Raw genomic sequence first — 22253 nt, forward strand, 5'->3', positions numbered from 1 at the left:
GCTGAGAGCAGGAGTTTCAAACCTTTGGGAGGGAGATTGGCCCTTCCCCTGCAGGAAGCCTTGACCCTGATGGTCCCAGCTCTCCGGGAAAGCCCAAGGGCACAGAGTTTAGTATGGGATGTTTTAGAGAGGAAGCAGAGATGGTAAAGGGATGGATACGGGTAATTAAGGGAAGAACACACATGGGATAATATGGGAATATTGGGGTGGCCTTGGTGTAATCCGGTGGTGCTGTCCCAGGGGGATGAGCTCTTCCGGAGGAGCGGGAAGGGAGCCCGAACCCCCTCTCTCGTCCCGCCCGGGGGTCCCGGGGGATGCCGGGGGTCCCGGGGGTGCCGGGGGTACCGGAGACCGACTCCGCAGGTTCTGGCTGCAGCCGCCAGGGGGCGCCGCGCCCCAGAGGTGCGCTCGGAGCCCGGGCCGGGTTCACCCCTGGGGGAAGGAGGGGAAGCGCGGGGGGAGCGGGGAAACCGGGGCACTGCGGGGAAACCGGGGCTGTGCGGGATAAACGGGGCTGTGCGGGGGGAGTGGGGTTCTGTGGGCGAGCGGGGCTGTGCGGGACAGTGCGGGGTGAGTGGGGTAGAGTGGAGCTGTGCGGGGCTCGGGGGGCCGAGCATGGCATGTGGGACTGCGCAGTGAGCGGGGCTGGGAGAGGTGAGCGCGGTGAGTGGAGCCGTGCGCGCTGAGTGCGGTGCTGAGTGGGGCTGGACGCAGGGTGAGCCGCGTTGGGTCTGGCCGTAACACCCGCAGGGGAGACCCCCAGCCCTGCGCACCCCAGGGATGCTGGACACTGTGGGACTGCGGGAACTGCGACCCGTGGCCCCGCGGCTGGATGCAATGGCCCCAGGACCTGCAGGAACCTGCAGGGCTCGGCTGTGGGAGGTGCCGCTCCTTCTTAGCCCTGGCAGCGTGGAGGGAGAGGGATGTCTCTCCGACACTGCCAGTTTCCCCAAAAGTGGCAAACTGGCAGCATCTGTCTGAGCCCTGCTGGCACTTCTGTGCTCCCTGCGGGCCTGGTTTTGAGGTCCTAAGGGTAGATCCCCCTTGTCCCCAGGCTGGGGATCAGAGCCAGCCCATCCTGTTGGTGCCACCAAACCTCGTTGTCTGCAGGACGCCCAGCACCACTGCCACCGCCCCAGGGACACCCAGGAGTGGCTCTTGGGGCTGCCCTGCTGTGCATCCCTCCACACCCTTCAGAGCACTGTAATGTGGTGTCCCACAGGTATGACCTCCCCAGGTGTGATCCCTCCTGATGTTATTCCCAGATGTGACTTCCTCCTGTGGCCTCCCTAAGTATGACGCCCCCGCGTGTGACGTCCCTTGGGTGTGACCCGCAGCTGCGACCTTCTCGCGTGGACCCCTCCCAGTGAGACCCCTTCCCGTAGATGAAACGCCCCCACGTGTGCGGTCCTCCGGGTGTGACCCGCAGCTGTGACACCTCATTTTCCCCCGGGCGCGCCCCCCCGCCCCCGGTGACATCCCCTTATAGCTGTGACCTTCCCAGCTGTGCCATCCCCTCCTCCGGTCGCGTCCCCGCGATGTGAGACCCCGCGTGCCGCCTCCCCGCAGTCTGACTCCGAGCTGTGAGTGTCCCCGCGCCACTGTCCCCCCCGCCATGGTAGGGTCCCCCCGGTGTCCCCCCGCCCCTCTCCGCAGCGCTCCACGCATGCTCCGCGCCCGCCCCTCCCCGCGCTCTGGCCGTTCCCAGCGGCAGCGGGGCAAGGATGAAGGACCGGACCGGGGAGCTGCGCGCTGTGAGTGCGGGGCGCAGCCGGGGATGCGGGGGATGCGGGCAGCCCTCTGCCCCATCGGGGACCGCCCGAAGCCGTCTGGGCCCCCCTCTCTGGGCAGGGGCCGCCCTGCCCTGAACGGCGGCGGTGAGGGGGTTGGGCGGGGGCTGGGAGCAGGTGATGAGCTCCCTGGCCATCGTGGGGATGTCGGGATTAGAGTGGGGGGTCCCCCGGGCTGCGCCGTCCGCACGCCGCGGACCGCTGCGGTTCTGCCCGGCCCCGGGCGGTGCGAGCGGCGATCTGCGCGGTACCGGGGCCGCGGCGGAGGAGCGGCATCGCCGCTGGGAGGAGCGGATACGGACGTGTGTGTGTACGGTGCGGGCGGGGGCTGCCCGCGGGCGGCGGGGTCGTGCCGTGCTCGCCGGGACCGTGCCGTGCCCGCCCCGCTCCGCTCCCCTCCCGTTTTGCGTGCTCATCCTCCGGCGCAGCCGCTGCGGCGGGCCCGGGGGGCGCCTGCGGCCGCTGCACCGCGGTGACCCCAGCGCCGTGACCCCGCTTGTCGGGGAGGCCTCGGGCTTGGTGTGCGGCCGTAGCCGGTCCCGTGTCCCGCGGACAGGGGGCTCCGAGCCCCCCGCCGTCCCGGAGCGCGGGCGGGGGCAGGCGGCGGCGGCTGCGCGCATGGAGCATCGGTGGAAGGAGGCTCCGGTGCCCCGCTGCCCATGGCCGGGCCCCCTGTGGCATCCTCGGGGCCGCCGTGCTGCTGCTGCCCACGCGTGGGGCCGAGCCCTGGGGACAGCGCCAGTGGCCGGAGGGGCAGAGCCCGAAATCCCGGGGTGCTGCTCCAGCCCCCGCCCCGTACCACCCCCTGGTCCTCCCTGCAGTGCTTTTTCTTGTTTGGTCTTTTCCTCCCCTTTTTTTTTTTTGGTGGATTTTTTTTTTAATTACTTCACGGTTGGCGCTGCAGAACCCGGGATTGCAGGAGGGTCTGTCCCTTGGGGAGGACTCTGCCACAGAGCTCGGGGCAGTGGGGACGACTGTGGTGTCCAGTCTGGTCGGGCATCAGAGCTGCCACCAGCATCACTTGGCTGGGAGTTTGGTTTGGTCTGAAAAACACCAGGAGGATGGGGCTGGAGTGATGCCAGCGAGGGGCTGGGGGGGGGCTGTCGGGGATGGTGGGCAGCTGCTGGGGTGATTGGGCACCTCTGAATGCCCAGGGCTCACTGAATGTGCCCAGGGGTGGCTGTGGATTCTGGGAGAGGAAGAGGCTCCCCCAAGAGCTGCCTCCCCACTCTGCCTGGAAAACACCCAAACATGGGGCTCTGTCTCCACCACCAGCACAGGCTGTGAAATGGGATTGGAAAGCAGGCTTTTTAATAATAATAGTAAAAAGAAGCCTCATGAATGTCCTTTTGGCAGCCGTTGCTGGCTGAGAAGTGATGCCATGGAGTATTTTAAAATTTCTCTGTTCCTTTAAATACGCCTTAAGAAAAATAAAATGTGTTTTCGCCTCACTCCCGCTGCTGCTCCTTATTCATCAGCCTCATGCTGAGGATGCAGCATTCTTCCCGGGGACTCCTGGGGATGGAGGAATGCTTTTGAGCATCCAGTTGCCCCGAATATGAGTGGGTGCCCCCTGGCAGGACTGCAGTGAGTGAGGCAGCATGCATTTACACCCTTGGTGCTGGCAGACAACAGGGAGGAGCAAGGTGCTGCAGTGGACAGAGTCAGGAGGTTTGAACTTGTATCCTCTCTGCTGCCTCATTAATAGCCTGGGTTGCTTCTTCCCATGTTAATACAGTGTTTAAATTCTGCCAGGGATGATAAAAAGGAAGGATTAATAAAAAAAGAGCTGGCATTGTTGGAGAAGAGGAGGGGATGCAGGGCGGTCACTGCTCTACAGGACAGGAGCTTCATGTCTTAACGGGATTTTTTAAATGGTACTTGAAATTCAAAATGCTAATCCCAGCTCTTTTCTGAACCTCGGCTCTGGTTTGGATCAGACTTGCTGGAGCTTATTTAGTGCCCTTGTGGGAGTAGTGCCCCCAGGTTTGCTCTGGACCAGGGATAGGGAATTTAACTTACAGATAAAACGTGTCCTCTTTTTGTGGAGGAGAGCTGCTGAGGATGGGCTGTGCAGGATGCCTTGGATGGGGCCGAGCAGAGCTTTGTTTGCAGCTGCTTCTGCAGGTGCAGGTGTCGCAGCTGTGGCTATCAGTGGTGTTTCCTGCCCACCTGGAGTGGGTCTGGAGCTGGTCCCGTTCCCCAGCACCCCCAAAAGAAACCCTGATGAGATGGTGTGTACATGCAGCATTGTGAGAGTCCTGTGGTGCTCCATCATGCCATAGAGCTGGCAGCTCAGTTTGAGTGAGGCATTGGGATTTCCAGGATGTGACACAGGTCCAAATGGTAAAATAATTATGAATGGTGTTTGGAGAGTAGGAGGAAGTGAGGGAGATGTGCCAGTGTTATGGGATCACAGAGTGGTTTAGGTTGGAAGGAACCATCCAGTTCCAGCCCCCAGCCATGGGCAGGGCCCGTTTTTTGGGGTGTGCTTTCCCCCTGTGCCCGTTGTTCATCTCCACAGCTGTTTTTTTTTTCATTTCTCCAGTGATGTTTGTGTGTTTGTGCCGTGCCACTGCCCTCCCCAGCTGGCTGAATCCCCACTCCTGACAGCCAAGTCCCTGCTCCCAGCGCTGCCTCCTGCCAGTGGGAGTAGTGGGAGATGGGAGTTAAAAATAAAAGGAGAGAGGAAGCGAGGAGGGCTCCAGGTCCGCTCTGTGGATGTGCCCTCTCCCCTCCTGTGGCACTGAAATCTGCAGCAGTGCCCCAGGACTCACAGCCCGACCTTGCTCCATCCCTTCCTCTTAATTCCATACTGTTCCTACTGAGGCTTTCTCTCCTGGGGGCACAAATGTGAAGTCGAGCACAGTTGCTGTTTGCAGAGGTCAGGTCTTGTGTGTCTCCATCTTTTCCAGAACCCCCCGGCTGCAGAAGTCCCTACAGACCTTGCAGATGAATATATTCACTTGTTTAGAGGCCATCTTCCTTTCCCTTTTTAACCCTCTTCGTTGCCATAAGTGCCTTCGAGTTCATGTGTTCATCCAGAAGGGTCACAGTAAATAATTCAGCTGTCCTGTGTCCCTCCCATCGGGAGTGGGGCTGTCACATGGCTGTGCCCGCAGCTCCGCCTGCTCTGCCTCAGCTTGCCGGGCTTTAGCATTACTGAAATGCTGGATTTTTGGGGGTGGGGAGGAGCAGAGCTGCCGTGGCAGGTCAGACATCATGGCTGCCCTTGGAGCATTCCTGATCCCACAAGCACTGCGGCAGGGGAGCTGCTCTGCCTGCTCCCTTGGGGTCCTGGAGCAGGAGGGGTGATGTGCTGGTGAATCTTCACTGCTGGGTCTGCTGAGCTGGGCAAGGAGGAAGGTGACAGGAGTGATGCAGATGAGCCCTACATGCTCCTGTGTGGGATATTCTCGTGTTCCTACATGCTCCTGTGTGGGATATTCTCGTGTTCCTACATGCTCCTGTGTGGGATATTCTCGTGTTCCTACATGCTCCTGTGTGGGATATTCTCGTGTTCCTACATGCTCCTGTGTGGGATATTCTTGTGCTCCTACATGCTCCTGTGTGGGATGTTCTTGTGTTCCCACATGTTCCTGTGTAGGATGTTCTTGTGTTCCCACATGCTCCTGTGTGGGATGTTCTTGTGTTCCCACATGTTCCTGTGTGGGATGTTCTTGTGTTCCCACATGTTCCTGTGTGGGATGTTCTTGTGTTCCCCAGCAGCTGAGGGGTCTGTCACAGGGACACTGTTCACAGCAGTGGGTGCACATTATGGTAGGGCAAGCCAAAAGCTGGGAAAACCCTTTTCTGTGCTTTAAACATGGCTGCAGGCAAAGCCCAGGCTCTAGGTGAGCTCTGGGTGGTGTGTCGTGTCCCCAGCCTGGGAGGGGCCTGGTGGGGTGATGGACAGGATTTGAGGGACAGACAGAGCTCAGAGGGACACTGAGCCCCAGGGCCCCTTGGTATGTGTTGGGGCGCTTCAGGTCTGGTGCGTGGGGGTTTGGTGGTCACTGAAGTCAACTGAAATACAGGAATACTCTTGACCCACTGAGACCTGGTGCCAGTGTGGGCACCAGAGAGTGACAAGAGTGATAATAAGTGCAGTCAGGTATGTCAGCTGTGCACTGGGTGTCTGAGAGGATGGAGCCAAAAGGGTTCAGTCTCATCCCTGTTGTTTCAATCCAAGTGTCTTTGTGTGTGAGCTGCTCGGAAGCTGTACAAATGTTTGTTTTGCCATGTATCTCCCCATTAACGAGATTTCTCAGGAAATATGCAAAATTATCACTACAGGCAGAACATGTACAGTAAGGCTCATTAAGCTAAGTACTGTGATAAATTGCTTCTTCCAGAAAATTATGTATATTAGCCAAAAGGAGGAGAGTGAGCCCAGGTGGAAGGCCAGGAAGACAGAGTGTGTGGCATTGTTGTGGCTCCAGGTGACCTGAGCACACCTGCCTCAGGGGAGTGTCCATGCGCCTTGGGATGATCCTGCAGGAGATGTGGGGAGGGGAGGGCAAGCAGAGGACACCACGGGAAATGGAGATGGAGCAGTGCTGTGTCAGGACCAGACCAGGCACAAAGCCAAAGAGGCTCTTTGCTTAGGAAAAACATGAAACGAGGCAACTGTGGAAGCACAAGGAGTAGAAAGTTTTGCTGAACTGAAAGAATAGGAGAGGGCAGGGGTGTCACAAGCTGCTTGCACCTCTGCACTTCTGCCTGTGCCCCTGCCTGCAGTGGCCAGAACCAGGGCTGGTGTTGGGAATGTGAGCACTGCTTTTGCCCCCCAAATCAGGGAGCAGACTTATAGCTGTGAACAGGGAACAGGCTGGGGCGTGTGGTGTGTCATGGGCTCACGGAGTGGTTTGGCTTGAAAAGGACCTTCAAAGACCACGAGATTCCAACACCCCTGCCATGGGCAGGAACACCTTTGACTAGATCAGATTGCTCTGAGCCTTCTTCCAGTCTGACCTTGAACACTTCCAGGGATGGGGCTGACACTGCAGACAGACTTCAGGGTGCTCAGGTCCTGCATGAGAGATGTTCTGCAACATCTTTCACCCTTTTTCAGTGATACTCTGAGAATTGTCCGTAGTGATGCAGCAGCTCTCCCCTCGCAGGAGGGTCTCTTTCTCCATCACCTTTGCAGGAATGATGGAAGTAGTGAGTGGAGCCCAGGACATCTGCTGGCCAAAAGCCTGGGGACATCCAGAGGAGAAAAGGAAGTCCTTCTGCTCCAGCAGCCTGGAGAGCTCAGGCTCAAGAAAAGATTCCCCTCAGTTGCCAAGGAACCTTCAAAGAGCCATATCATCATCCAAGCCTATTGCCATGGGTTGGGACGTCTTCCACTAAACCAGCTCCTGACTTGTTATAGAATTCCAAATCTCCTGCCCAAATTGTGTTCATTTGCTCCTAGGCCAGCATGTTCTTTCTACAGGAGAAGGTTCCTCCTCCCTGCTGCCTCCTCCTCCTCAGGCATCCACAGGCACCTCAGGATACACCCCAGCACAGGGGACAGATCTGCCTGTGCAGCATCAAAATTTGCTGCAGGGTGGGACTGAACTTTCTGTTAAAAGTGCATTTTTCCAGATTCTAGTGAATACTTGCAGACCCAGGTTTCTTTTCATGGGAAATAACTAAAAATGGAGTTTTCTGCTCACTGTTCTGTGAATTTTCAGGAGAGTGCTGCCACTGTGGCCACTTCCATGCTGCTGTACTTCTGCAGATGTGTGCTGCAGGTTTTCCAGTATGAGCTCTGCCTTTTTCCCTGCCATTGCTGGTCTTCCATCAGGTTCTGTCAGACTTTGGGTTTGTGTATGAAATGACTGTTTTGGTTTTCCAGAGGACCTTTGCCTTTTGGGAGGATCAGTGTCTCACCTGGATGGTACTGAGGTTCTTTAATAGGGTCTAGGCAAGAGCACCAGAGAAATGCCATCGAGTTTTCATGACCATGTGAGCAACCTGGTCTGGTGGGAGGTGTCCCTGTCCAGGCAGGGGGTTGGACTGGAGCATCCTTGAAGGTCCATTCCAAATCAGTGTTCCATGAGTGCCTGTTTGTAGGTGAGGTGATTTGCAGGATAACCATTGTGTGGAGTGTGTTCACAGCCATGGGACTTGTGGTGCTGCCTGTGTCACCTTCTCTGCCTGAGACTTTCCTTCTTTTTTCTCTGACAGTTTCCTAGGCTGCAGTGTCACTAGTGGGCATCACCAGGGCTTGGTGACATTGGCAGACACCAAAGCAGGGTGATGATCCCAGCAGAGACCTCTCTGAGGGCTGACCCTGGTGAATGGAGAGGACAGAAGGGATGAGTGCTGTGGCTGCAGGCCCTTCTGCTGCCATGGGAAGCTCTGGTCTGCACAGGACCTGTAACCATGATGATGCCACTTAGTGGAGGATGTTAAAAATTTAATTTCAGATTATTTAAGTCTCTTTTTAACCAAATCATTCTTCAGCCATGACTGTAAATTTATAAAGTACTGGCTGTAAAGTACAGATGCTTTTCCAGTAGGTGATAGTGCTGTCCATGTTTCAGAGCTACAGGAGGAGGTCAGTGAGTTCAGCTCATTTCCCTCTCCAGGACTGGTGGCAGCTCTGGCACTTGCTCTTCAGAGTTAAGAAGAATTTTATCTGTTTGTTTTTAAAACTGAGCTTAAGAGTGATCACAGTTCTGATGAAAGGCTTGGACTTTGTGCCAAAGGCTGGGAATTATTTTGCAGTAATGCAAGCAAGCACCTAAGGACAAAACTCTTGGAAATCAAGTTCTTCCTTGCACTGCTAGTGTTGGAAATTGGAAACACCACCTTTCTCATACAGATGTTGCTGAATGCTGAAGTCATCTGTGCCTTGGACTTTTATTCGTAAAAAAATTGTTAATGGGAAGGTGTGGGCTGGTTTTGGTGAATATTAGAATTACAGAATTGCTTAGGTTAGAAAACCCCTCTATGATCCAGCTGTTTCCCTAGCACTGCCAAGGCCAGCACTTAACCCCAAGTGCCACAACCACACATCTGTTAAATCCCTTCAGGGATGGTGACTCCACCACTGCCCTGCACAGCCTGTGCCTTGGCACCTGGGCTGGACAGCCCTTTCCATGGAGAAATTTTCCCCAATATCCAATTAAATTTGTCCTGGCACAACTTGAGGCCATTTCCTCTTGCCCTGTCCCTTGTTCTCTGGGAGCAGAGCCTGACCCCCACCTGGTTCCACTCTCCTGTCAGGGTGTTGTAGACAGTGAGGTCCCCCCTGAGCCTCCTTTTCTCCAGGCTGAGCCTCCTAGCTCCCTCAGCTGCTCCTGATGCTCCAGACCCTTCCCCAGCTCCATTCCTTTTCCTGGACATACTCCAGAATCTCCATGACATTCTTGTTGTGAGGGGCCCAGAACTGACCCCAAGACTGTGGTGCCTGAGCAGTGTCCAGCGCAGGGGCACACAATCCCTGCCCTGGTCCTGCTGGACACTTCATTTCTGATACAGGCCAAGTGCCACTGGCCTCTTGCCCACCGGGGCTTGTGTTCAGCTACTGCTGGCCAGCACCCAAGGCCTTTCCCAGCTTTCCAGTGACTCTGCCCTCAGCCTGGAGCATTCCATGGGGTTGTCGTTACCCTAGTGCAGGACCTGGCACTTGGCCTCATTGAATGTCACAGAATTGGCCTTGGCCCATAGATTCAGCCTGTCCAGATCCCTCTGCAGATCCTCCCAGCAGGTCACCATCTCACCCAACTTGGTGTCTTCTGCTGAGGGTGCCTTCAATCCCCTTGTCCATGTCATAGATAAAGCTGTTAGGCAGGAGTGGCCCCAGCACTGATCCCTGGAGAGCAGCACTGGTGGCAGGCGGCCAGCTGGATTTACTGCTGGAATAGGACACGGCTGAGTTTGGGGCCTGTGGGCCATGGAATGGCCAATTCATCGTGATGCACTGTATGGTCTGCAGAAAGGGCTGGGGCTGAGACCACAGGTAGTTTTAGGCATGGTTTTGGGTGGTTCAGCTCTGCAGGGCTGTCTCCTGGGAGCACACCCTCTGGCTGGCCTTATCCTCAGCCTTGGCACCACCTCCCTGGAAACCTTCAGGAACAGGACTTCAGCCCTGCATGAAGGGCTTTTTTTGGCTGCTGCAGATGCCTAAAGCAAACCCTGAAGTGTGGGAAGGTCAGGGTGATGCCTCAGGTTTAGATTTTGTGTTTTTCAGATTCTGTGCTGCTTTAGTGTGTGGGTCTGGGCTTCATATGAGGGGATGGTGAGCTCTCTGCACAGAGTAGGGAGACAAAACAATTCCTTCTCTAGCTGGGGACCAAGGACAAATGATCCAAATCTCAGGCCCAAGAGCACAAACAATGTGGAATGAAGAGAGAAAAACAGGCAGGATGGGACTTCATGGGCTGGAGCTGTAATTGGACAATTAACTCCAATATGAAAATGGAGCAGAACTTAAAAAAGTGAGAGACTCTGTAAGTGGTCATGCATTTTGGATCACCTGGGATGCAGCCCTGGCTGGGCTCTTGTGCTGCTCAAGCTAGATCCATTGAGACCTCTTGATAAATCCCTGCTTTATTCTTTGGCTCATCTAGTCTCTGTTCTCGGTCAGCCCGCACAAGGCATGAAGGGCAGCTGCAGGGCGAGGGACTGGTTTGGGGGGTGGGAGATCCCTGGGTGCCCTGCACCTTGTCCAGGTGAGGCTGTGCTGAGCTGCCCTTGTGCTGCCAAGCACTGCAGAGCCAGGCTGGGATGTTTCTGGGCATCTCTGCGTTCTCTGTGTGTCCTTTGGGCTCTGTGAGATGGCTGAGATGGCAGTGCTGCTCGCTGCTCAGTTGTTGTGACCTTGTCTTTCCTTGCATGCTGGAATGAGCTGCCCTGGGAGCTCTGGTGTCAGCAGCAGTGCCCTGGCCTTGGGGGTTTGGATGTAGGGAACAAGGTGACTGCTGTTGGGTGTTGGACCCCCGTGTGCCACTCCGTGTGGGGACGCGATCCCAGACGTGACCCACAGCTGCTCAGAGGCAGCCCCAGGAGCAGCCCGTGCATCCTGCCGTGTCCTGTCGTGGTACAAAAAGAACATAATTTTACAAAGCAAGTCAAGCCCAGATGGCTGGGATCTCTTCAGCTGGGCAGAGCAGCACGGAGGTGTTCATAAACACAAACAAACAGATGCAGCCTGGGAGTGAAGCCGTGGAGCAGCCCCCTCATCTCAGGGATATGAGGCCTTTCTTTGCTTACTGAGTGGTCCCTAAAAGGGGATGGCAGCTGGTGTGGCTTTTCCTTTCCCTTGTGCTTTTGTGAGGCTTGCCTTGTCTCTGTAGGGCGGGAGGCAGCGTGGCCTGGGCCCACAGCCCCGGGGTGCTGGAGGCAGGCCCGGGCTCGCTGTGTTTGGGCACAGGTGCTTCCCAGGAAAATGTGCCAGCAGGGCTCGGTAGAGGGATGGGTCTGGGTTCAGGTGTGCTCAGCAGGGGCTCAGCCTGGTGTTCCTCTGCAGCCCTGACAGGAGAGGACGGGAACTTGGGGCTGCCTGTGGCCATGCTGAGGTGACAGACCTGGTTGTGCCCCTCACAGCCCACCCTGCCAGCTTTGCTGTTTGGAGGAGAGCAAGCATCAAGTCTTTTCAGGTTCTGTGCTCCTTTGCTTCTTTCAGAAAGTGCTTGGGGAGGGAATGGGGTGGGTTGGAATGAATTTATTAACATGTGCTGGTTACAAAACCTCAGAATAGAGCCGGGATGCTCCGGGGCTCTCGATGTCTTCCCATCTGCTACTCCTTTTTGTCAGGGATGGTGTCACAGTTTGCCTCTGCCTCCATTTGGGATTTTGGCCCTTGTGGAGGGCACTTAGAAGCCTGTGAGGCTCCAAAAGCTGCTGGAGGAGCTCTGACTGCCCTGCCCTCCCCATCCAGCTCCTGCTGCTCAGTGGCACTGAAGAGGCAGCAGCTCCCAGAGCCATCCCAGCTGCCAGGACAGTGCCCACATGGTGCCACTGCTTGGCCTCTGGTGGACTGCAGAAATAAGAACCTTGCAAAAGAAGGGTTATCCTCACCTACCCTGTGTGGGGAAAAGCCTGGAAGCCCAGGGCCTTGGTGCTGCCTGACAGGGCCTTGAGGCAGAAGTGGGGGGGCACTGGGAGGATGCTGTGCCTGGCACTGTGAGTTCCCAGGCTGGGGAATTGTTTGCTGCTTGTGCTGAGCAGCACCTGCAGGTAGCTTTGACTTAGACGGGAGCTTTCCATGTGCCTTTGGGAACCTGGGATGCTCACAGTTGGGATGCATGAAGCCAAAACACTTATGTTTCCTTTTGAAAGATGTTTCTTTTTTTTTTCTTTTTTATTTATTTCTCTTTTTTTTTAGTTTGTTGTTTTAAAGTTTTGGCCTCATTCCTACTTTTTTACTAGAATTAATCATGGGGGGACACCTGAAGCTTGGGGTGGAGCAGTGAGGGCCAGAGTGGAGGGAGATGCTGGGAGCAGCTGATCCATCAGTGCCCTGCATGCCGTGAGCTGTTCTCCCTGGCATCCCCTCTGGCTCCAGTCCGAGTCACCCATTAGTGAATGTGCCTGGTCTTACTGGCCCAGGGCTGGGCGTGGTGGGGTGGGATGATCTCCCTGACACGGGGGTGAGAGGCAGGGTGGCACTGAGGGTGTTTCCAGTGACGTGGGTTGGACAGATGGTGCCCTTCTCCAGCCCGGAGTGACAAGTGACATGTGCCCTCCTGACCAGCAGGCTCCATCTGTGTAATTTCCTCTTCATGGGGCTTCTGGCTGGGCTCTGTGCCACTCCCCCTGTCCAGTGCCTGCCCTAAATAACATCTCTCTGCCTGTCCATCAGCCTCTGTGCTCCCAGGAGTGGTGTACCCTCAAGCATGAGTGCCTCTGGCAAGGCTGTGTGTGGCTCTGGCAGAAACCCCCTCCGTGGGTGGTAGGTCCCCTTCCTGCAGGATTTCTGGGTGTGGCAGGGTCCAGTGGGCAGCACAGGTAGGACCAGGCAGGGATGTGGCATCCTTTGTGCAATGAGGCAGGCCTGTTTTGGATGTGGAAGGGGCAAGCAAGAGGTGACAATAACATCTTGGCAGGTACCCTGCTCTCCTGCTGCTCTTCCTCTGCTGCCAGTCCCTGGCCTTCCTGGTTTCTGTGCAAGTCTTCATTTAAAATTAGCAGTGGGAATACTCTGCTCACAGGCTTCAGAAAGGGGCTCAGAATTCTGGCAAATTGAGATCCTGCTAGAATGATGGCAAAAAATGCTGGGTAGGCTTGTGGGGAGGTTGTGTTGAAGGTGTGTTTTTCTGTACAGGGCGGCAGGGTCTGACTGGTGCTTCCCATCCAGTTCCATCCCCTGCCAAGGGCTGGGACACCTCTCACTAGTCCAGGTTGCTCCAAGCCCTGTCCAGCCTGGCCTTGGACACTTCCAGGGATCCAGAGGCAGCCACAGCTGCGGACATCCCACCCTCAGGGACCAACATTTCTTCCCCATGTCCAGCCTGACTCCACTCTCAGTTCAACACCTCTGTCCTGTGCTGGGACCCCAGAGGTGGAGGCAGCTCCAGGGCAGCAGGGAGCAGAGGGGGAACAGCCCCTCCCTCCCTGCTGCCCTCACTGCTGAGGGTGAGCCCAGGAGACATTTGGCTTTCTGTGCTGCCAGTGCCCATGGCTAGGTCAAGTCTTGTTTGTCACCCAGCAGGATCCCCTGATCCATCCTCACAGGGGGCTCTCAGCCCCCTTTCCTTTGTCTCTTTGCTGGAGATGACTGTCCTGTCAGGTGCATGGTGAGGTGGCAGGAGCTGCAGGCAGGACAGGTGTCCCTCCATCTGTGGGGCTGCTGTGCATGTCCTTGTCCTTGACGTGGGGAGGCTTAGCAGGGTGGGGGAGGAAAGATCCCCTGACCTGGGAACACATCCAGGGTGGAGTTTGCATTGGCAGGTGCATCTTCCATCACTCACAGCGTTGTTCCCAGGATCTGTTGGCATTATCCAGGATCCTGGGGGTGTAGGTGGGGGTCTGTGTTGTTATTGCCCGTCCAGTGGGCTCTTGGTGCCGCCCACCAAAGTGTGTGATGCTTCAAAGCTGTTGATGCTTACAATCAAGCACAACACCAACCTAGCAGGCACGTGTGATGTGTAAAGTGGAATGTGAACATGGGTGGTACTTGTGTCTCTGTAGCAAAGCTCTGCCCACACATTCCTAGCTTTAGGACATGGTTCTTTGTGACCTTCTCGATGGTGAGCCCTCCTGCCATGTGCTGGGAGAGTGCTTGGGATGCTCTGGGAGCAATGGAGCACATGTGGGCATTGCTCTGGAAGCAGTTGTTGACCCCAGGTGGACCTGAGCTTACAGCCAGGCAGAAGGAATGGCATTGGGGTTGGGACAGTGACAGCTGTCACCATGCTAAGATGGTTTGGAGCAAGGCTGGAGCAGTCATGACACAGGACAGGAGGAGGGACTGGGCTGCCTGGTGGCACTGGCATGCAGGGAGGATTTAAAAGAGCCTGTGGCCAAATCCTGCCCTTGGCTCCAGGGAGGTGTGGGAGGTGTTGGATGTGGTCACGTATCCAGCTCTGCCCCAAGCCTGAGCTGTGCTCTGGCTGTCAGTGCTGGTCTGTGACTGCTGGAGGGAATGGGAGAGGTGGGGTGCACCTGCTGTGAGCAAACTGCAGAATTTTGGAAGCAAAAAGCTTCAGGGAAGAAGCTGGCCCTGCCTGATGCAGAAGGCAGTGCCTGCTGCAGGGACTGTGCAGCCCCAGCTTGTTCCAGCACACAGGCAGCCAGTGGCACCAGGACAGTGACTGTCCCCTGGGCTGGGCACTGCTGAGGCAGCTCAATTCATGGGGTCAGTTTTGGGCCCCTTGAAAAGGAAGACATTGAGGGGCTGGAGCATGTCCAGAGAAGGGAACAGAGCTGGGGAAGGGTCTGGAGGACCAGGAGGGGCTGAGGGAACTGGGGTGGCTCAGCCTGGAGAAAAGGAGGCTCAGGGGGAACCTTCCTAACTCTCCACAACTCCCTGACAGGAGGGTGCAGCCAGGTGAGGGTCACTCTCTTTTCCCAGGTTATCAAGTGACAGGACAAGTGGAAATGGCCTTGAGTTGCTCCAGGGAAGGTTTGGGTTGGATATTGGGCAAAATGTCTTCATGGAAGGGGTTGTCAAACCCAGGAAGGGCTGTGCAGGGCAGCGGTGGAGTCACCATGACTGGAGGGATTTAAATGTACCAACCATCCCCAGGATGGCAGCCTTGGCCATGCCCCAGCCTCATGGTACCACCAGCTCCTGTCCTGAGTGGCTGTGACACAAATGGTCACAATTTCAGACTTTAGGGCACAGTTTTCTGTGCCCATGGAGTGGTGGGTAGGAGCAGCACCATGCCCGCTCTTCCTTGTCAGGGTGAGATTTTCACCAGAACTGTGGGAGCTCTTGATCACAAAGGCTCTGGATAACCATGAATGGGATAACTGTGTGGGAGTGAGTTACCTGTTGTAGTAAGGTAGAAAAATTATAAAGAAAGGCTTAATAAAATCAAGCCTTCTCTCCTAAAATCAGTGGCTGGCCTTGTCAGGCTAGCCTTTTGCAAGTTCCCATGTGAGAGCAATCCTGGTGCGAGCAGTTCATTAACATAACAATCTATTCCTGGGTGAAAGACAACTTGCACATGTATAAATTGTTTTTACACTGTTAGATAGAAAAATGAAAACTGTCTCTCACAAACAGCTGTCCCTGCAGTACGCACTGAGAGTTTGAGTTTCCAGTCAATACAGAATAACCACTTGTTACTAACCAATAAAGTAATTAACAAGAAAGCTACTAACCAATTGGAGTCACCCACGAGGTCTGTACAACTGTATAAGAACGAGTTATGTGAATTTTCCACCATGAAGAAAATGGAATCCCACATGACTTATTCAGTTACTTACCCAGGCAAGAAGTGCCACAAGTGGTGGCAAAGCTGAAAGCTGAGGTCTCCAGAGGATACCACCCAAGTCAGTCACTGTAGGGTGGAAAGACAATTTTAGGGGGTAGGATAGATATTTCATCTGACTTATTTCAATGTAAGAGGGCTCTCTCTGGAGACTGTGTGGCTACCTCTCTGCAGAGTGCAGAGGGGCCATGGGGTGATGTGTAACTGTCTGAAAAAACTGCAATCATCACGAGATGAGCAGAGGCAGTCCTGTCTTAAATCTCCATTCCACTGGCTTCTTCTCTCTTGTAAGGATGGAGTAAGAGGAAACTTTTCCAACCTGTTAATTTTCCATTTCCCTCCATCGTGTAGCTGCTTTGGATAATAATCTTTTAAATGTCTCCTTATGTGCAGGACTGTAATTTTTCCTTCCCTTGAGAGCTTGCAGCCCCCGCCTTGCTGGGACAGGAGGTGTTTTCATCTCTGGTGACAATGACACACATGCTTCTGCAGACAAGGACAACCCCTCATTTGCCTGCTGTGACTTTACTAGTTCTGCTGTATTATCTGTTTGCTCCCACCTTTCCTGCACTCTGCTGCACTCCTTTTATTTTCCCATCACATCATCCCTTGTGTTTCCCATCACAACTTCCTTTGTGCTTTCCCATGGCAGCATCCCTTCTATTTACCATCATGGCATCCCTTATGTTTTCCTGACATGGCATTCCTCATGTTTTCCCATTGCAGCATCTCACATTTCCTAGTGCAGCTTTCCTCATGTTTTCCACTGCAGCTTCCCTCATGCTTTCCCGTGGCAGCATTCCTTGTGTTTCCTGTGACAGCATCCCTCATGTTTCCCATTACAGCATCCCTCGTGTTTTCCCATCACGGCATCGCCCATGCTTTCTCCTGTGGCAGCATTCCTTGAGTTTCCCATGGCAGCATCCCTCTTGCTTTCCCATCACAGCATTCCTTGTGCTTTCCCATGGCAGCATCTCTCATGTTTTCCCATCACAGCATCCTTCATGTTTTCCCATCACAGCATTCCTTGAGTTTCCCATGGCAGTATCCCTTGTGCTTTCCCATGGCAGTATCCCTCATGCTTTCCCAGTCCAACATCCCTTGGGTTTCCCATCACAGCATCCTTCATGTTTTCCCATCACAGCATTCCCTGTGTTTCCCATGGCATCATTCCTTGTGTTTCCCATCACAGCATTCCCTGTGTTTCCCATGGCAGTATCCCTCGTGTTTTCCCATGGCAGCATCCCTCGTACTTTCCCAGTCCAGCATCCCATTGTGACATGCCTCATGCTTTCCCATTGCAGCAGCCTGGTGTTTCCCATGGTGGAATGTCTGGTGTTTCCCATTCCTGCTCCTTGCAGAGCTGGTGTGCTCACACAGGGCTGAGGGTGCCCTGGAAGGTCTCACTCCTTGGATGTGGGGTGTCCTGAGCTGTGTCCCGTGCTCACTGCGGAGGTTGTGCCGTGGGGCACTGGCTGCCCTGGTGTTTTGGCCATCCCTCACTGCTGGATGTGTCTGTTCTCTGCTCTCCCAGAGCCCTGGAGGCTTGGAGTGGCAGTGCCTGGGGTGTTCCACACTCTGGCTAGTGTTTGCCCCAGCTCCTTGGAGCAGGTTAGCACAGGAGAAGGGGAAGGTTCCTCATGGGAGCTCTGAAATAGAGCCATGAACTCTGCAGGAAGCCCTCGCTGATGTCTCTCTCTCTCTGTGCTGTTGCAGGCCAAGGACAGTGATGACGACGATGAAGTCACTGTCAGTGTGGACCGGGATCGTTTCATGGATGAGTTCTTTGAGCAGGTGAGAGCTTTGTTCCTCCAGTGTGGCTTTGAAGCTGGTTCAGACCTTTCTGCTGGCACCAGGGCGGGGTGTGGACAGTCCAGGCTCCCTGCAGCCACTGGGATGGGGATGAAGGTCCTGCCCTGGCTGGTGCTGCTCAGCTGATGCTCAGGGTTGTGCTGAGTGCTGAACATCAGGAACCTGGCTTCCCTGCAGACTTGAGGCTGTGCTGCCCTGTGGATGTTTCCCTGCTCCCCTGCTCCTCCAGAACCCAGCGAGGCTGTTGCCCAGGGAAGCCTCACACACAGCTCTCAGGCCTTTCCCCAGAGCACCTCTGCAGAGCAGCAGTCTCTGCATGGGATTGATTTAATTTTGTGCCTCCCGTTCCCAAACAAGAGGTTGTCTTCTGGCATGTGGGTGGCTGTAAGATCTGCTTGCGGATTTTTAGCACACCCTTAGCATGGCATGTGTGTGGGGGGTGTTAAAAAGGATCTGTGCAGGCAATGGAGTGGGAACTGGGATAAATCTGATGTGCAGGTGGAGGAAGATGAGCAAAGGAGTGGTGTGAGCCGAAGGAGAAGACTGAGTTAGAGGGTGAGCAGCCTGGCAGGCGGAGAACACAGGAGAGGTTTCCCCTCTTGGGCGATGCCGGTGTCTTCCTGTAGCACAGAAGTGCAGGGAAAATGCCAGAATGGATCTTTTGGAAAATGTGGCCTCCCTGGAATGGGGGGTGGGTGTGGATCAAATTGGGCATTTCTGGAGCTTTTTAAGGAGCCATGGGGTCTGAGCCACTACCAGCCTGGCTTGTGCAGTCTCAGCAGTGCTCTGCCAGTGGCACAGAGTCTGGGAATCAATCTGCTGCTGATTTATATAAATCCCAGAAGTTTCTCAGTGTATCACAAAGAATACAGGACATACACTCTGTATTACACTGCTGTGACTCAGAGCTGGCTGGTGGGATGGAGAAGTCTGATTCCACAGTGGTGCTGTAGTTTCAAGCTGGAAAATATTTATATAGGAGGATGTTTGCTGTGGCTCAGACATGTCATGGTTGCTTTGGGTGTAATAATCCCTTCACTTTCCAAGAGTCCAGGTCTGTCACAGACCACCTGTCTTCTTGTCTCACTTCACAGGTGGAAGAAATTCGAGGCTTCATTGATAAAATTTCGGAGAATGTGGAAGAAGTGAAAAGGAAGCACAGCGCCATTCTGGCTTCCCCCAACCCTGATGAGAGTGAGTGAGCCGTGAGCCCCATGGGTTCCGTGGGCACGTGGCTTCCCTGCTGGGCTGGCTGGGGCCAGGCACAGTCCCCTGGGTGTGCAGGTGGCCACGGCTGGGTGGTGAGGGAGGGCTGGGACTGGCCTGCTGAGTGGTGGCTTTAAGACCTGGAGAGGTGCTGAGAGTCCAGTGAGAGGGATTTCTGCAGGAATGAGGCAGTGTGGAGGCTGGGAACAGCAAGTGGCTGTTTTTGTGGTGGTTGGCTGTTGTCTTGCCCTGGGCTGCCAGGAAAATCCCAAAGAATGGATAAGGCAGAACAGACCAAGTGTTACCTGCTTGGGCCCAGAAATGTTACAGCTCCTCTTTGAGCCAGAGGTGGCAGCTGGGACCTTGCATCTCTGTCCTGGGGACAATTTGTTGCTGGCTGGTCAAAGAGTCTATCCCTTCCGGACCTCTTTCTTCACCAGCTTTTTCTTCCAGAGAAAAAGTTTGCTGCCAGGAGCTGGAGTGAGGGATTTGAGCACCCAAAGGGTGGCAACATTTGGGTGTCTGGAGGATCTGGCAGAGTTAGAACTGTGGAAACTGTGGTCCCCTGTTCCCAGGAGAGCCAGAGGAGCTGCCTGTGGGGTGGTGAGGTCAGCAGAGGCTTTCCAGCTTCAGCCCAAAGCCCTTACTGTGGAATGGATGGATCTGAGGGCTGATCTGTGTGGGGAGAGCAGGGCTGAGCTCTGCAGGATGGGGCTGGAGCCTGCCCAGGCTCACCTGCTGAGGGGCAGCCCTGCAGCAGCTCTGCTGCCCCAGGCTCCACCTTCAGGGAGCATTGAGCCCAGTGGCTCCCCTTTGCCCACCTCCATCGTGATGCTGGTGTCACAGGGGGGTTGGATGCTGCAGGTGTGACCCTGCAGGATGGCTCCAGCCCACTGGCAGCCCTCATTCTGGCAAAGGTGTTGTTTCCATGGGCTGAACACTGCTCGTGCTCCCAGTGCTTAGAGGCTGGAAAGCTGGGACCAGGTCTCTCTCTCTGCTCATCTACCCTCTTCCCGTCCATTTCTCATTTGCCCTCTGCAATTCCCTGTCTGCTTGTGGAATTGGGCCTGGAGGTCCCAGGAGGGTGCCCACACACACCCTGCATCCAGCCCTATGTCAAATCAGTAGATTTTGTAATTACTTTAAAGGATTGGCCCTTCCTAAATTGTCTCAGGCTCCCCTCTCCTGGCAGCTGCTCCTCAGCTAAAATTTCCTTGGCCAAGCCTGGAATCAGGGATTTTCTCAAGGGAGTTCACATGTCTCAGGCTATTGCTCAATCGTCCTCCAGGCCCTTGTGCTTTCTCTGTAAGATGTTGCAGTGTTCCTGTCTGGGAGTGTTTAGGGAAGAGCTGCTGTGCTCCTGGCTGCTGCATGGCATGGGGTGCACTTTGGGCTGCAAAGGGCACTCATGGCCTAAAAGCATAATAATCTATTTAAAAATCTGAGATCTGCAGTGAACAAGATGTGGTGACATTCCCGTGACTTCCAGAAGCATCCAGGACATTGGAAGTGCTTCTGGTTTTGTTTTACAGCATTACTTTGCCTTGGTGCTGTAGAGAATTGAGTTTGTCACATCAAGAATTGTTTGGACAGGAAGAGAGGAGCCACACATTAATCTGAAATCAGGGATTTGTGGCATTGTGGTGTGCTCAGGAGGTGTGGTAGGGCTCAGCAGTGGACAGACTCAGAATCACAGAGTACCTTGAGCTGGAGGGGACCTTCAAAGACCATCCAGTTCCACATCTCTGCCATGGGCAGGGACACCTTAAATCTGCACCAGTGGACCACTTGCTCTAAGCCCTGTCCAATGTGCCCTTGAACACTTCCAGGGATGGGGTAGTCACAACTTCTCTGGGCAGCCTTTTTCAGCCTCTCACCACCCTCACAGTCTGACATTTCTTCCCCATGTCCAGTCTGACCCCACTGCCCCTTGTCCCAGCCCTTGGACCATTTTGGTGGCCACCTCTGAACCTGCTCTGCCAGGTCCTTGTCTCTGCTGGCAGCCTCACCCCCACCCTCCTGTGTTCCTGAACCCACAGAGAATCTGCTCAGTAATGCAAATTTGTAACCCAGGGCTGTGAATTTATTAAGATTAATTTGGAAATTCAGAAACAAGTTTCCATGAGGCATGGCAGGGGGATGGAGCCAAAGGACACTAAAATGTAGGTAGTGAGAGGCTAATTTTGGGATGTACTCACTGGGGTTTGCTGTTTAACAGGGCAAGGATTGACACCTGGGATGGCCATCAGGGCAAGATGTAGCTCCCTGCAGGGATTTGGGATGCTGCTCATCCCCTCTGCAACAGTACCTTGCTTATTTCTTAGTGATCTCCAAGTTCTTTAGCATCATGTGGAAGATGCAAGATGAGGGGAAATGTTCCTCCAGGAAATAAGAGAATGTCATGGACTTCTCATCCTTTCTGGAGGCACATGTGCTGTGCAGCTTGGTTTGGTGTGGGTGTAGCTTCTCCGTCAGAGATACAAACTCCTTAAACACCACCAGCAAGTCCCTCCTGGGGCTGGAGGACTTTGCAGTGGGGCTTTAGACTGGAACAGAGCTGGGCTGGTAGTCTGGGAAACGTATGGGCAGTGGTTGGCATTGCTGTTGGAGGGATGGATGGAGAGGTGCTGCTGGTGAATGGCTGCTTTCTCAGGGTCAGTAATAGAAGAGAGGACTTCGTGGGCACAATCCCACTGGAATCTGCTTTTAAGTGGCTGTGCTTAGGCAGATGCAGCCCCTTGGTGTTCTTTTTTTGCAGGAGCAAGTGAGGTCCAGTGTCTTTGTGAGACCTGGATTTGCCCTCCTGCCTGGCGTGTGGAGTGCAGCATCCGTGTCTCATGGAGGGGCTCATCCCTCCCTTCCTGCTGATCCCTCTTCTGGCTGCACAGACTGCTTTTGGATCTGCCTTGCCACTGCTGCCTGGGCTTATTTTGGAGCCCAGTGGGTGGGGAGCTGGCTGGCTTTGCCACTGAGACAGTGAGGTGGCAGCCCGCGGCTCCGGCAGTTCGGGCCTGGCTGCAGGGGCACAGGAAGGTCTCCCCACCCCACTGGGCAGTGCTGTGGTGGGACTGAGTGGCCTTGGAAAAGCTGAGGGGCTGGGTTCCTCCTTGGGCTGGGGCCATCACTGTGCTACTCCAGATTTGAGTCACAGCTACTGGTAAACCCATTCCTAAAATCCTTCCCGGTGAGTGCTGCGGCTGTTTCTGCTCCTGGCTCTGGAATCAGCTGCTCCTGCTTGGTTCATGGTCCAGGCCACATCCCAGAGGAGATGGCTGTGGGTGACATTCCAGCCAGCAAGCAATGAAATCACATTTGTTGTTTTCCTGGAGTGGTCAGGAGGGATTGTGTGCCATTCCTCTTCTCTGAGCACGGTGTCCCTCCAGTGGCCGTGCTCCCAGCTCTCCAGTGCTGGTTATGTAACACGGCTGTTTGCCCAATGAATTACCTCTGCGAACAGAAATCTTCAGATCCCAAGTTGTGTCTCTCAGCCTGTCAGCTCAGCCCATCTCTGCAGGCTTTGGGAGGCCCAGTAAATGTTTCAGACCTGGAAGCAGGTCCATTCCAGCTG

The 22253-nt window shown here is 54.9% G+C and overlaps 1 protein-coding gene across 2 annotated transcripts in view; it reads left to right on the forward strand.

Annotated features, from left to right (window-relative positions):
- The first annotated feature begins 1718 nt into the window (after window positions 1-1718).
- The window catches only part of STX1A (syntaxin 1A), a 68544-nt gene continuing 48009 nt past the window's right edge, over window positions 1719-22253 (forward strand). For both annotated transcript variants that reach the window (XR_005954128.1, XM_041424980.1), the window contains exons 1-3: window positions 1719-1754; window positions 17384-17461; window positions 18574-18673. Coding sequence is in view for 1 of the 2 variants with exons in the window: in XM_041424980.1 (XP_041280914.1) it covers window positions 1725-1754; window positions 17384-17461; window positions 18574-18673 (208 nt within the window). In the remaining variant the exon portion in view is untranslated. The remainder of the gene's footprint in view (window positions 1755-17383; window positions 17462-18573; window positions 18674-22253) is intronic.

The sequence above is a fragment of the Onychostruthus taczanowskii genome, unplaced genomic scaffold (genome assembly GCF_017590055.1).
Source record: "Onychostruthus taczanowskii isolate IOZ18803 unplaced genomic scaffold, ASM1759005v1 scaffold86, whole genome shotgun sequence".
NCBI classification, from domain to species: Eukaryota; Metazoa; Chordata; class Aves; order Passeriformes; family Passeridae; genus Onychostruthus; species Onychostruthus taczanowskii.